The 15071-nt window shown below is 34.1% G+C and overlaps 1 protein-coding gene across 1 annotated transcript in view; it reads left to right on the plus strand.

Annotated features, from left to right (window-relative positions):
* Nucleotides 1-15071, plus strand: part of LOC124161146 (protein unc-80 homolog) — a 134860-nt gene that overhangs the window by 104244 nt on the left and 15545 nt on the right. Inside the window, exons 50-62 of the mRNA XM_046537385.1 lie at nucleotides 434-663; nucleotides 763-958; nucleotides 1059-1277; nucleotides 1859-2004; nucleotides 2401-2728; nucleotides 2829-3032; nucleotides 7124-7240; nucleotides 7584-7730; nucleotides 8814-8937; nucleotides 9034-9240; nucleotides 9333-9517; nucleotides 11110-11275; nucleotides 12049-12252. Of these exons, the coding sequence (XP_046393341.1) occupies nucleotides 434-663; nucleotides 763-958; nucleotides 1059-1277; nucleotides 1859-2004; nucleotides 2401-2728; nucleotides 2829-3032; nucleotides 7124-7240; nucleotides 7584-7730; nucleotides 8814-8937; nucleotides 9034-9240; nucleotides 9333-9517; nucleotides 11110-11275; nucleotides 12049-12252 (2473 nt within the window). The remainder of the gene's footprint in view (nucleotides 1-433; nucleotides 664-762; nucleotides 959-1058; nucleotides 1278-1858; nucleotides 2005-2400; nucleotides 2729-2828; nucleotides 3033-7123; nucleotides 7241-7583; nucleotides 7731-8813; nucleotides 8938-9033; nucleotides 9241-9332; nucleotides 9518-11109; nucleotides 11276-12048; nucleotides 12253-15071) is intronic.

Below are 15071 nucleotides of genomic sequence, written 5' to 3' on the forward strand. Positions count from 1 at the left end.
CGCCACTCATTATCTTCTGCTATGCTAGAGCAGACTTTCACAACATTCCTTGTCAGCAAATTAATAAAATAATTACGTTTTACTAAGGAAATTCTAATAGAAATAATAAGTCCTGCTTAGCTTGCATTGAAATGCAATGATTGTTGTGCTTTTCTGTATGATTTTATTTTTTCATAAAGATCGCGAAAAACATTGATAGAGTGTGAAGCACATGCACGGATAATCCGCAACACGGATGATCTGCTGGCTGATAATGGGGAGTGAGCTATACATAGTTTTTCTATCCTAAAATAATTTTTCTGTTTGTAAATAAGTTTGTGAGTGATGAGATTTCATTGCGATCGACAGAGATTACCTGAATTTGTTTTGGTTTTCATCCAGTACATAACATGTCTTTTGATATTGCAATATTATAACATTTCTTTGTTTCCAGGAGCTGTTGGGCCTGGATATGCTTCATAAATTTATGTGGGTTCGGTTGATTGCCAGAATGTTTGAGGCAATGGCAGGAAATTTTGCTTATTCTGGAGATATTCATTTATTTCTCAATGTCCTCAACGGTGCTCTCATTTTACATAGTGAAGACTCCTGCATTCTCCGCTATGTAATGGCTACATACATTAATGCAGCCCATAATTTCAAGAACATTTTTTCCACTAATGGGTTAGTAAATGTATTTTCTTCGTCATTGACTTGTTGCTTCAACGAATTAATATTTATCCTATTTAATGTCTATTTTCATCCACCTCTTATTTTTTTCAGTTATTTGCTTATCATGCCTACTCTCCTTCAAATATATTCAAACCATCAAACTAATACCTTGGTGACAAGAACAATTGAGTATGCTGTGAAACAGTTTTACTTGATGAACAGAAAACCATTTATTCTACAAATGTTTGGCAGTGTGTCTTCAATTTTGGACACGGATGAAGATAGCCAATATGGAGATGCTCACAAAGTATGCTTTTTTGACTTGCCTCTGATGTATACTTTTAAAAATTAAATGTTTTTAAATTCTAATAAGTTATGTCGTCACTCACAAATTTTTATTGTTTCAGGTTCCAGCCAAGTGTCTTTTTAACCTTTTGCTTAGCCTTGAAACTCCATCTCCCGATCCACTCAACATTGGGGAACTTGTTAAAGAGGAGAAGCCTTTAAAAGCAATCGACTTTTGCTACCACGATGAAAATGAAATGGTGACTGTCTTAGATTGTATATCACTTTGTGTGATGGTGGTTGCCTATGCTGCTGACTCTGTAAGAGGTCATCAAATGCTTGTAAGTAATTTTTCAGAATTTTCTTTATGTACAAACATAAATGTATTTATATCGGATGAATAAAAATTTAATTATGTTGAAGCATGAGGGCACTTTATGGAAATTGGAAATTTTATGAGAAATCATTCATGCATTTAGTAGGCACTAAGTAGGTAATTCACTATGCCCAAAAGAAGAAATGGTATGGTTTTTTTCATAAGAAATTAAAATTAAGCATGATTCTTTTTTCAAATCGATTGTTGAATAAGCTATGTGAAGAATGTGTAAAATATTGAACAAATATGAAAGTTTCATAGTGAAGACTTTATTAATTTCTTTTTAACATGAGGACATACATCTATAATCCTGAAACATATTCAAACTGGATCTTTGAGAATAAATTTCTTAAGATGACCTTCATTTTTAGATAATATGTAATATGAAACATTGCTGAAATTGATTGTTAATTCTAATGAGAATAAATGTTTAAAAAATTTCATTACATTTGTTAGTTGAGAGGTTAGTTATCCGCTGTAATTGGGTAGATACAAACTCAATTCATTTGTCTATTGTGTATTCATAACTATTCCAATTATTTACAGACTATTCTTGAAGCAATTCTTCCATGCTATCTTCAGCGAATTCAGTCTCCACAATATAAAAAAGAAGTGAAAACAGAAAAAGAAATCATAAATCAGTTAGCAGTTACTGTTAAAACTTTGGTCAACAATTGCGAAGCTTTAGCCAAGTAAGTCAAGTGGCAATTTTGTCTCATTCTTCCTCGTTTCTATGTTGTTTCCATCATAGTGCTATTAGTTCAGTTAATGAACTTTTTTATAGTGAAAAAAATCATGTGGTCTATTTTTTAATGCCTAGTAGAGTATCTGTATGTAAGATGGTATATCTATACAAAAAATTGTACTACTTCACTGAAGATTTAAATGCTGAAGTTTCATGAAATTAAAAGTGAGAGGGGTCGGTTGTGAGAGGAGTTTTTGAAAGGGATTTCATTGCAATTTTTGACTGTGGGTTTGATGTGAATATAATTCCTCTCTATTTCAGGGTAACCCTAGCACGTACTTTTTATTGAGGAATCATCTGTGTGTTTTTCCAATTGTTCATTTTCTTTCCCGTTTGCTTTCAGGAATTACACTGGGCCTCAAAAAGCTAGCCCAGACCACAAAGGTTCAAGCCAGAGAAATTATAGTCGGGGACCATATAGTCCAGGATTTGACTTTGATGAAGATTCTCATTCAAAGTATGTTAGTGATCATGGCAGGAGCAAAGCCCCTTATGAAAGAGATCTGGAGGACTCAGAAATACTTCGCAATGAATTTCGCCGACCTAGAGACATATTGCTATCAATGGTTGCTGAGTTCTTGACTAAGTGCAATGCTAGGCTTACTGAGCTGAACAAAAAATCTGGTCAGGAAGGAAAGCCAATAGAACTTTTGGACATTAAATCCCATGTGGTAAGTTGTTTGGCAAAATTGGATTAAATTTTGATATGCTTGAATGCAATTATTGAGGGATGAACTGTATTTGTGGCTCATTCAACTTTATTTATCTCAGCGTCTAGCAGATGTGGCTCATAGCCTACTCAAAGTATCTCCTTACGATCCTGATACCATGGCTTGCCGAGGTTTACAAAGATATATGAATGAAATACTACCTTCGACCGAATGGGCTAATGAGGCCATGAGACCTGCTTTAATCACAATTCTAAGAAGATTAGATAAAACTTTTAATAAAATATACAAGAAGCCATCGATTCGTGTATGTTTTGTTACTTACCAGATAGAAATATTTTACTTTGTCTGTGTCTATTTCTTACTTGAATGTGAATTGAATTAATTATTCACTCGGAGGAGATTCACTATTCAATTCTCTAGGCTGTAAAATTTTGATTAGTGAGTTCTAGATAGAAGTTTGCATCGAACTGATTTTCTGATAATTTCTAGGTACTTAAATTTTTGAATATCAAAGAATTGCCTCTATAATTATGTATTTTCATTTTTCCCTGTTTTACATTAACCCTTAGGTGCACGCATCTGCAAGTATAGCGCCAGTGCAAGCTAGCGGCTTTTTTGCCGCACTTTTACATTTTTGATTTTCCCTAATATACATTCAAATTTGAGGGTGTTTTAACGTATTTGGGTAACTTTTAATAAATAAATATACTTTTATAGCACTTTAAATATTTTTACATTCATTTGCAAACAAAAGTATGGCATAATTAAGTGCAAATTTCTTGATGAATACTTAGACTAATTTTTCTAAAGGAATTGCAGACGATAATCTAGACACTATCAAGTCAAAAAACACACAAAAAAAGGAAATGGATATGCCAAATCGTTAATGCAATCATTTAAATTATAAAAATAACAAACTTTATGGATAAAATTAATTTTTTCAGCCTTATTGACCATCACTGTCTCTGTAATGGCATTCGTGACATTTTATGACGCTGGTGGAATGATTATTGCTTATAAATCGAAGACATTCGTATATTTGCTGTTTTATAAATTTTATATTTTCCACGTTTAAAACAATCACCCGGCCTACATTGAGGTTCACACGTAGAAGCAGAATCTTTAGGAATTTTCCCAATTCTCATTGCTATAAAGAAAAGCCTTTGTGTATGCTGGAAGATTACCTTTTTACCCTGGACTCCAGATGTTCATCTACAAAGCTTAACGCGAGAGCTTCCATGAACTTCATTCTTAGTCTTCGATGGATTTTTTCAATATTATTAGCTACAAAAATCACGTGATTGCTAAGAGTAGCCATATAAAAAAACCGGAGAAATTGTGATAGAGTCCACCTTCGTGTTCGTCTTGAAGGGGAGTAATTTACACACTTCTGGCCCCCGGAATGGACACCTCCCTTGGTTGAGTTGTAGTTAAGGATCATTTCGGGTTTCGCAGTTTCTAGATCGATGTCTACATTGCAGTGCAACGTAGAAAGCAGAATTTCACATTTGTTTGGTTTAGTGAAGTACGAAATAAGAGTGCAGGTATCCTGGAAACCAAGAAATGAAGTTCCAGCCTATCGAATTTCGCATGGTAGAAACTCTCTGCGGATTTAAGGTTTTTTTCACGGCACCTAAGAAAGTTAGACCATTTTATAGTAAATACATGGCTAAATCAAGGCTTGAATGGTAATGTTTTGCTGTTATTTTCCCATTCGAATTCCTGTATTCCCGTTGCTTTCCCGAACACTGTTCTGCAAGTCATCAGGCCTGTTCCATCTGTTTTACAAGCTTTTCTCTAGCATCTGTCTAGCAACTTTTATTTACAGAGAGAGTGTCAATTCCAAATAAAGATATTATTTCTACACGGGCAGTAGTGATGCAATATCTGATTCTCGAGTACACAGGAGATGCCAGTTTTCCTTCAATATTCAATTTGTTATTCTCCACACTTTTTTCAATCACGTTCAGTGAAATCGTTTTCGGCAACAATTCAAGTTCAGTTGTGGCATTCTTAGGAAATGATGTTGGCCCTGGTGAAACTCGAACAATGTCTTTAGCTTTTATTTTGGTGTTAGCAAATTGTATCTAAGAGTTCAGCCAAAACGTTTAGCCGTTTCCGTTGATCTAGATAAACGTTGAAATTATGTGGGTGGCTAACAATATTATTATCATAAGACTGCTAACCATCGCTGGAATTTAATGCGTCTTCAAAAAAATTCTTCCTCCCCTTCACTTTCATGTGAGGAATCAAAAACATATTCTCCATATCGTGGTTGACCTCCCCTTCCCTCCCATACTCATTATCAAGCCTTTGAAGCACTCGTTAGAACTCATAGGGTAATAAATACGTTCTGACCTTGGAATATCATATACTCTACATTAGTCACCACCGGCTTAATTTGTTCACAATTCGATAAAATCATAATACAATTTACACCCACAAGGTGGTTACGATTCCTAAATCTTTTTATAATGCCTTTGCAGCATTATTTTCTTTTCCCGCAGGTAGATACCTACACGAAGTACCGACTCTTCGCCTTCAAACTCCAATGCATAATTCATTATAAAAAACGTGCATAACTTATTTTTCGGTCACTAGTTAAGTGTAAATAACGCATTTTTACACCTATGTAATTCAAATTTGAGTATGAAGATGAAATTTTTAAATTACGACATGTGGTTTGAGGTTGAGATAAATTATATAAATAATAATAACAGCAAAATAATACTGCAAATGCTTACAAAAAATATAATAAATACGAAACATTATATTAACATATTATTGAAAAAAGAATTATGCTTCCAAGTTTCCATGGTAGCGACAGATTATCAGAAGTTCCTTAGTATCGTGTGAACGCCATCTAGCGGCAAATCACCCGAAGTTGTCGCCATTCTCACTTTGTAAGATTCTAACGCAGTAGTTGGTCGTCACATTGACGCAAACATATGTTCTTGGCAGAAGGAAAGGTACAGAAATAGAATACCAAAGTCAACCACCAGTGATCCATGCGCAATAAACGCGCTATTTCGAATTTTTGAAAAATGCGGCAAAATCCCCGCTTAGCGTGCACCTAAGGGTTAAAGTATATCACTTGCATACATATACTCAAAGAAAATTATTTTTCATTCAAAGACATTTATTTGGGTGAATCGTGTTTGTTGCTGGATCAATTAGTAATATTACTACATTATTGCTAATAATTATTTTGCAATAAATTATTTTTTCTTTGCTAGTTGCTTGAATATTGTCACAGGAAATGATTTAAAGTAAGGCACCGAGTTCTTATGTGAAACTTAGCAGTTACTTTTAAAAGCCTTTATTGGGAAACCTTTATTTTGTACGATAATTATAAACTTAAGTATAAATCATTATTGTCATTATAGATCAATAATCCTAAGAATTTGGTTTGACTCAGCTCTCCACTCAACCCTTCCATTATCCATTCTTTTCATATTTACGTTTATATCTTCTCCTTTACATCCTTGATAACTTTCCCTATAGAGCTCATTCATGGCTTATATTTGCTGTTATTCCCTTCCATTTGCCTTTCATCAATTTTCTTCATCAGACAATCAAGCTTCATTATATGGCACATTATAGAATAAGTTGACCTATCCTCTTCTTAGGGTGTTAAGAAGACTTGATCTTTTCTCCTGCTCTTTTAAGCTTTTCCTAATCACTTTTTTGGTCAGTCTGTTTTATCATCATCAATTTTCTGCAGAACCAGATTTTTAATGCTTCCACACTCGATTTTGCTGCTGGTGTCCATCCCATGCTGCCATAAAGAAATAAACTTCAGATGTAGCATTGGATAAATTGTTGCCTTTCGTCTATGTTTGTATTCTATGCAGTAAGTAGGTTCTTCTTAGTGTAGAATGTACACTCTCTTTCCCTGGGCTAATCTATTGACTATTTCCTTATTGGTAAGTTCATCACTGATTACTGCTCATCCTAAGAAGTCAAATTCTTAACCTCTTTAAGGTTTTGATTTCCTAGTTTTGCATAGATCTTGGCCTCCATTATGTGATTTTTGTTGTACAATTGTGTCTATGTGATTTTTCTTTTGAAGCCTCTTTTATTTAATTAATGGCTTTTTCAATTAATGCATCAAAAGTTACCTTGAAAAATTCACACTTTTGTCTCACTACTTTCCTATTATTTTTGTTTCTTCTCTGCTGTGTCAAGATTTAACCATATTACATACGGATTTTATATTAACTGTGTATAAATCATCAGCCATTTTTACATTAAATAAGTTATCCCTTTCTGATATTATTTGCATCATAATGAAAAGATTAATACTGTCACTAGTTTTAAATTGTTACCAGCTGATGTATGAATGTGGTTTACGGCTTCTTTATTTAATAATTTTTCTTGAAATTGTGTTTATAGCGCCATACTGATTGGGATGCTGCAGCTGGTCTTTTAAAAGGAATTTATGAAACACTCTCCAGATATCCATACATAGTCCATATGCAGCACTTGAAAACTCTGTTCAATACTTGTCAGGTAATTAAATGTGTGTTATGTTACTTGATGGTAACCGTAGTAAGGCACTGTGGCACTTCCATTATCCAACTTGGTTTTTGAAAATAATGGGTGATTATAAGTTATCACTGTCATACTCATTGACATCCGACTCAGTTTTAGCATACATTTATCCGTAAAAAATATATGAAGATATTATAATCATGTTATAATTTTTCCTATCTTGAAAATCTTTGTGTACTTATTTTATGCGTATTCTTACCTTTGGATGTTAACCATGAATCTTGTTGGTTTAAAATAATGTTGCATTCCAAATGGGATGCAGTATTCCATAAATGATTTCCTTGAAATAATTAATTCCCAGGCTCTTATTGTTGGAGAATCAAGTAGTACTGGATTAGGCGGAGAGTGCATATCATCAGCCACGACTGCGTTGATGAGTCAAGTACCACCCCCTCATTTTTGCTCTACAGTCGTAAGGTTGATTGCTCTTCAAATCCTGGCAATTGGAGTAAGTTCATTGATGATTCTAGTACTTAGAAATGCTTAATTATTCATGTCTAAGAGTCTTCATGTAAAATGTAATGTGTAATAATCGATAAACCTTTTTGTTAGTTGTCTATTTTAATTATTTTTTCTATTTTTAATCCCATTGAAGTTCTTTAATTTTGAAATTGATCTTGGAAAACCATCTAAATTTAATCCATTGAACCATCTAATGTTTGATCCACTTCCTGAGATGCATTATCCTCAAGGTTTTAATCAACCATTGTAATGAATTTCTAATTGAGATCCTTATTTTTTAAATTTTATTGTTTACTTTAATGTAAATAATTGCTTAGTGCTGCTGAACAACTTATGGTGTAATATTTTTTTCAGATCTTCAGTCATCTGACTCTGGTGAGGGATTTTAATCAGTTCAACTTCTATTCAGACTGTTAATCTTTCAGAAATATGCTTGCATTGATCTTAACGATAATTTTCAAGCAAATTTAAATTATTTCCAATGAGACGAGTGCAGCTTGATCTTTGTGTGGCTGCATATACTTGCTACCTCCTAAATTACATACAGCATGGCAGGTTAAAATTGACATTTCAAAAAACTATACCTAACAGAATCATATGAAATGCATTAACCCAACACATTTCATTAGCTTCTGCACTGCACTTGACTATGGATAGAATGTGATCAGTGGTATTCATATCTTTCCTACTTCTCTAATTTCTAGCTGTCTTAATTTTCTCTCTTAGGCTCCTATTAATCATGCAAGCAATAGTAGTTAGGTTTAATCTTTTTCCAGGTTTCCATTGTAGCAACTACTAACTTTAGATTAAATTATGGAATGATGAGCCTATAGTTAATTTTTCATGTATGTCTTCTTCATTAGGTTGTAGCATTAACACTTGTGGAGAAGTTCCTGAGTAGCTTTAAGCACATTTCAAACCTTACTCCTCTTCTTCAATTTTCTATTAGATTTTTTCTTGTGTCTCCAATGTTTTTGCAGAACTGACAAAAACATTTTCTTTTAGAGGTGAAATATTTACTTGTGTTCTCAAATGGCTTTCACCAAACCAAGACATAAAAAAATTTCAGGAAACATATTCATTAGAGCAAGTTTGTGGAGGAGGATCTGTGTTTCCAACCCATGAGAAGACTGAGAATATGTTGATGAATTTGATCATGCCAATGTGCCTCAGAGTTGGAAGTGGAAGAAAAGGTAAGTTAATCATTTTAAACTTTGTTTCCAATATTCTTTTATTAATTTATAATCTTTCATTTGGTCCATGACATATTTTATATCAATCTCTTAAAGATGCTCCAAAAATGAGACAGGCTGATATAAGTTTTGCATTGACTATAATACTACATGCAATGAATCCTCCTGCCACAAAAACTGCCCCTGTCACTGCACAAAACATCAAGACAGCTTCAGAAATGAGAACTGGAAGTCTTTACAGTTCCAGGGATTCTAAAGTGGGTCATAAAATACCACACTCTCTTTACCAGGTTTCTTTTCTGGGTAAGTGGTTTTTGTATGACAATATGTATGCAGTGCCAAGTGTATTAAATTTATCTTACCTTGGTATTTATCTATTATTCCTATTTTTTTAGCACTCAAGATTATAATGGTGTGCTTTGAAAGTGAATTGGTGTTGGACTGGCCTAGAATATCAAGAACGATCAAGGAATTAGGACGGCGAAATGAATGTGGTGGGGTTTTCTGGAATTTCATTGATTTTGTTGTCACACAACGTTGCCCACTTTTTATTTTACTTATGCCGTTTATCATGCAGAAGGTGAGCACTTGTATTGTTTTAGGTTATTGACGTACATATTTTTATGTTTTAAATTTCCATACCTTAAGTAGACATAATAATTGTCTACAGCCAAGGATGTTGTAAGTAGGAGAGGATCATGTGTACTGCCTTTATGTGAAAGGTTTTTTTCTGAGCTAAAGTTTTTTTAATTATGTAAAATATTATTGCCCCTGTTAGAAAATTGGACTAAAATGTGTAAATATAAAACCTTTTAGGTACTAGGTATTAACACAAATCCAAATGTTGTCTGTTAAGTGATCTCTAATTGGTGAAGAATTTTCCTATTTTAATATAGGCTCAAAGAGTTATTTTGTAAGAATTTGACTGTGGTTCACCCATAGGAGGATCCGGGGGGCACGTGTCCATCCCCCTCCAGACCTTTAAAAAATATGCAAGATTTTTAATACGATCCCATTATCATTGTGTTCATTTTGTATTATGAGGTATCCTTGTGCCCCCACAGAACAAAATCCTGGATACGGCCTTGCTTGTGCCCCATCCCCTCCAGAAAGAAATCCTGGATCCGCCCCTGGCTTCACTTGTTACAAAAATGTTATATTTTTATAATTAAAAATTCTATCAGAAATCACTCTACTAAAACTTTTGTTTTGGACTGCATATCAACTTGATTGTGGTGCTGATCCCAGGACGTATGGCTTCATGTGTGGTTTTGAGTTTTTTCCATCAGTTCTGTCACCTGTTGGCATTGCTTTGTTTTTGAAAATATGCGTGAAATTTCAAAACAAAATTCTTCAGCAAGGATAGCTTTTTTACTTTCATGAGAGTTCTTTTATTGTTTGATCCACTGAATTAATGCAGCTATCTCAAGTTCATGTTTCATTTAATGGCTGATAATTATTTACTAATGTTTCTTAGATATCAGCTCTTACTTTAATTTCCCAATGTGAAGACTTGAAATTCATTGAAACATGAAAAAATTGCTATTGAGAGGACATATCCATAAATGAACTATTCATAATGTATAAATTGCTGAAATACTGTGCATAACTTGATGTGACGTAATCTCAGGCTTAAAATAGTAGTGTGTAGAAATTAGTGACTCTAGGATCCAGTTGATGTTTTAGTTTTCTCTTCATTATTGAGTATTTCATGATTAATAATTTTTTGTGTTCTTGTACAAAGGCCTACCTTAAAAATGGGCTTGATGGGTATGTATTTGATATCAAATTTGCTGGAAAATTGTGTAGATGGTAAGATCCTGATCATCAGATAATGCCTCTTCCATTAATCCTTCAAATGATGTGGAAGATGTGAGTGCCTTCAACTACAATTTAACTGAGTCGCAGCATTGATATTTTATTATTTTTTCATGATATGCTTCCATTGGTGGGTTTGAACCTGTGCACCAGTACATATTTAAATTATCCCACTTTCCGGTGTGGAGAAAGTTTGAGATCCATCACCCATTTTAATGTTCAGTGATGAAAATCATACATTAGGCTAATGTTCCTTTTTCCTTCCTAAAATAATAATTTTTTTTTCAACTGCTCCCAGAATGAACTTCGTGTTTTACTGGGCTAATGAATGCCTTGCTGTCTCACCACTAACAGCTTGCAGCCCCTCCAAGCTGTGACTCAGATCGTCACACACAATTCGTCATCAGAGAAAAAATGCAAGGCTTCAGCCTTCCAGCTCCTAAAAGCAAAGGGTCTTTGCTCATGGAATTAGCTCATGAGATGAAAGAATTGAAGGAAGAAATAGAGGATAGAAAATATGGTGAGATATGGTGTTCTAAATCATTCTGGAAATATAAGTGAATTGTTGTATGCATGTTTTTAAGATGTACAATGAATTTAACAGTAAAGATAAAGATATATTTATTGTTCTTGGACCTTTATGGTCCACTAAGAACATACAAAGGCTTACATTCATATTAGAGCTCAGTGCACAGAAGAATAAGATACATGCAAAAAAAATAAAAAATAAATTGTAACAGAATATAATGGAATATTGGTACAATTACATTTTTTCTTGTAATAGCATTTTAGTGAACATTAGATTTTTAAAAGACATCAGCGGTACAATTACATTTTTTCTTGTAATAGCATTTTAGTGAACATTAGATTTTTAAAAGACATCAGCGATTTTGCGGTTTTGATTCGTTCTGGAGTACCATTCCATAGCCTTGACCCAACAACTGAAAATGAATTATCAAATGCAGTGGTACGATGCTGAGGAACAATTAAAAAATCAGCTGATAATCTAGTTACAACATTGCGATATTTCTCTTTACTCTGAAAAAATTGCATAATGTATTCTGGCTGTTTGCAATTAAAAAGTTTGTATAAAAAAGAGGCAAGCATGTATTGCCTCCTTGTTTTTGCTTTAAGCCATTCTAATTTAGAGAAATAAGGGGATATATGTTCATCTTTTTTAAGATCATAAATGAACCTAACACACACATTTAATTGCCGTAGATTTCAATTTTTTTCAATTTGACTGTGCTTACAATGAAGGAGTTGTAATGTATATTCAATGTGATGATGTAGAGCAAGATGCAAAACGGCGAGCTGGGGGCGACGGGCACTCAGAGTCACAGACTCTTCATGTTGGGGGCCATCATCCAACTCCAGCACGGCACCGACCATCCATTATAGAGCTTTTCACAGGAGGGAGTAGCAGTGGAGGTGACTCAGGCAGATTTCAGCACGGTCATCAGGCAACAGACACTCAACCTCTTCACAAGGCAACAGGTATGCCATTACTTATTCAAATATATCAACTTTCTACGTAATGCTTAGCCACGACATGAGAATTTTTGTTTTCTTTTTTTCGTGATTTCATGTTCTTCAAAGTTATCAACTAATTTTAATATTAACTTAGTGTGCTTATCTTTAAATCTCATAATTTTAGTGAATTTCATTGCCTCCGAAAGTTTTTATTGGCAGTGGTTACAATAGAGACTGTTGTATTGTTTTAATGCAAAGCATACGCAAGCACATGCAACTTGAAGATGTGCTTATAAGTTATCACAAAGTTGTTTACTTTCTGTGACAATCAGCTTCAGCCCAGGCGTAATTATCTAATAATAATTTTAACAATTCTTTGAGACCCCAAATTATACTTTTTGAGTGATGTATAGGCTCCCTCTAAATGTTTTTCAATTTCATCAGCATGTGATTCAATTGAATCTAATTTCTGCACCCTCATATGGACATTATTCAAGATATTCAGTAGAAAATTTTGATTTGATTCAAATTAGATTTTCATCCATTGGAATTTCTGTCAATAGTTCATTACCAACAATTTATTATACCAATGCCTCGCTTAGTGCAAGGGATGCATTCCATGGGGTCTTTGCGCTTACCAAATTTGCGTTATTCGAAATCATTTTAACATGAGGAAGATAGGGATGCATTCCCAGTGGCATAGGTGTTGGGTATCGACTTTCCTTGAAACCATATATATTCCTATTTTTAGCCTCAGATAGCCTTATTTATGTAAACATTTATAATTTAAAATATCTTTAAACATCGTAGGTATGCATTCAAAGACTTTTTTCCCGTTGAAAAACATTCATATGTGCTTTTAAAATTCCCTCCTAATGTGCAGGTGGGCTAACATCTAAGAAAAAACATGCAATCTCAGGGGTTCACTATGCATCGCCGGCAGGTGACGATTTTTCAAACCAGTATTAAAACAATTCTTGTGTCATCCAGGCCCTTTTGTCTTGAGGCTTCCACTTAATGTCTCAGTGTAATCACCACCCTTGTCTCCTTTTTTAGATTCAAATAAAGCTACAGATTTTGTACAAATAACTGCTTGTGATAGAGGAACATCATTTAACCATTTATGATAAATCCAGGTAGCTAGAAGTCTTTCAGTTTTTTATCCATCAATGAACTTCGCGTATGTGTTGACCGCTTGGCTGCAGTTGGTGTGGCTGATGTCACTGATGTTTTAACTTCGTCTCCATTCAGAAAAACAATTTTGCAGAACTGAAAAAAACATCTCCTTTTAGAGGTGAAATTTTTACTTGTGTTCTCAAATGGTTTTCACCAAACCAATATATAAGAAATAATATAATACAAATAGTGCTGACTGACAACATTGTGAGCTTAAACTTACACGCAATATTGCTTTGATGCTCTCCATTTTCAAAGCCATAGATCACTTTCAATTTCTCTTCTCCGTTGATGCTTTTGCTTGATAACTTCTTTATTTTTCTATCCGCATTCCTATTTTTTGCCATTGTTCACTTGGTTTTTACTGCGTATGGCTCTATGAAAATCACCTTCTACTGCTGTAGAACTACCGCACAATATTCCTGAGATGAAGAGGGCTGCTGGAAGGGAAAGAAGCCAATGTGTTTGAGAATCTCTCTGGGACCCTTTTTACGTGTTGATACTATTCGTTCACAACTCGGCCCCCATTCCATTTCTCCCCCGTGAATCCCTATGACCTTGAAGGTTTTAAGCTGGATGCAGAAGTCAATTTGCCTGATAACTTAGGATGGCAAAAAATACATCTCAAACCATATTGTATAAAAAAAAAGCTCATTTCCACTAGCTCCAAGCTTAATTAATGATCTAAGTTAACTAACATCATTCAGTAGAGGAAATGAGATAAATTCCTTCCTTAGATTGGCTACTTGGACCGTATGACGAGTAATATTTTTGGCCATTGCACGGCAATGGACTTCGATGAATATATAAACAAAGAATAAGATTTGAGGCAAGAAATACTATTGATATGTGTAAATTGAGAGTGATATCATGTGTACATAGCTCAATTTCACGTTTTATCTTGGGAATGTTCAGGTTATTTGATTAGGCAAAGCAGCGTTGGGAAGTTTCCCCTAGGAATGAATTTGCACTATATTGAAATTGCACTAATCAAAATTGTGCTAAGCAATGCATGGGTGTAATCTTGTTTGCAACCTGAAGAACCCCTTGTCATAAAAATTGAGATCCAAGATAAATCTATAACCTTTTAGTATTATGATTACTTACGCAGAGTAAATACAATGTGTGGTACGTCTTAACTACTGCTTTATTTTGCACGTTAAAATTCTAATAAATAGGTTTAATCTTGTGGACATATGTTAGGTATCATTTTGAAGTAATTAAAGATTTTGCCTCCTAAGGACCATTCGTATATTTAGGAAATTAATGGAATTGTGTGTATTTTCATGGCCAGTTTAAATTTTGATTCCACAGTAAATTTATCAATTATCATATACTATTTCTTGAGCCATGAAAGTATGGTGCATAGTTACATAGCCAGTGGTAATTTCAATGTGACATCAGCAGTAATCTTAGAGCAAGGTAATGCATCACTTTTTCAATTACAATTATGTGGGGGAAAATAGCACAAAATTCAATGTGGACCTCATATTATTTCATGCCCTTTTTGTGTGCAACAGAATTTACTCAGGGAGTGGCGTAGCGAGGGAGAGCTCCAAGTGGCCTTGACCCCCCGAAATATAAAAACACAATTATGTTCCTTGATATAAGAGAACAAAATATTGAAGAATCATGAATTTACAATAGATTTCTTTGACAAATGAAGT

This window comes from Ischnura elegans, chromosome 1 (genome assembly GCF_921293095.1).
Source record: "Ischnura elegans chromosome 1, ioIscEleg1.1, whole genome shotgun sequence".
Lineage (NCBI taxonomy): Eukaryota > Metazoa > Arthropoda > Insecta > Odonata > Coenagrionidae > Ischnura > Ischnura elegans.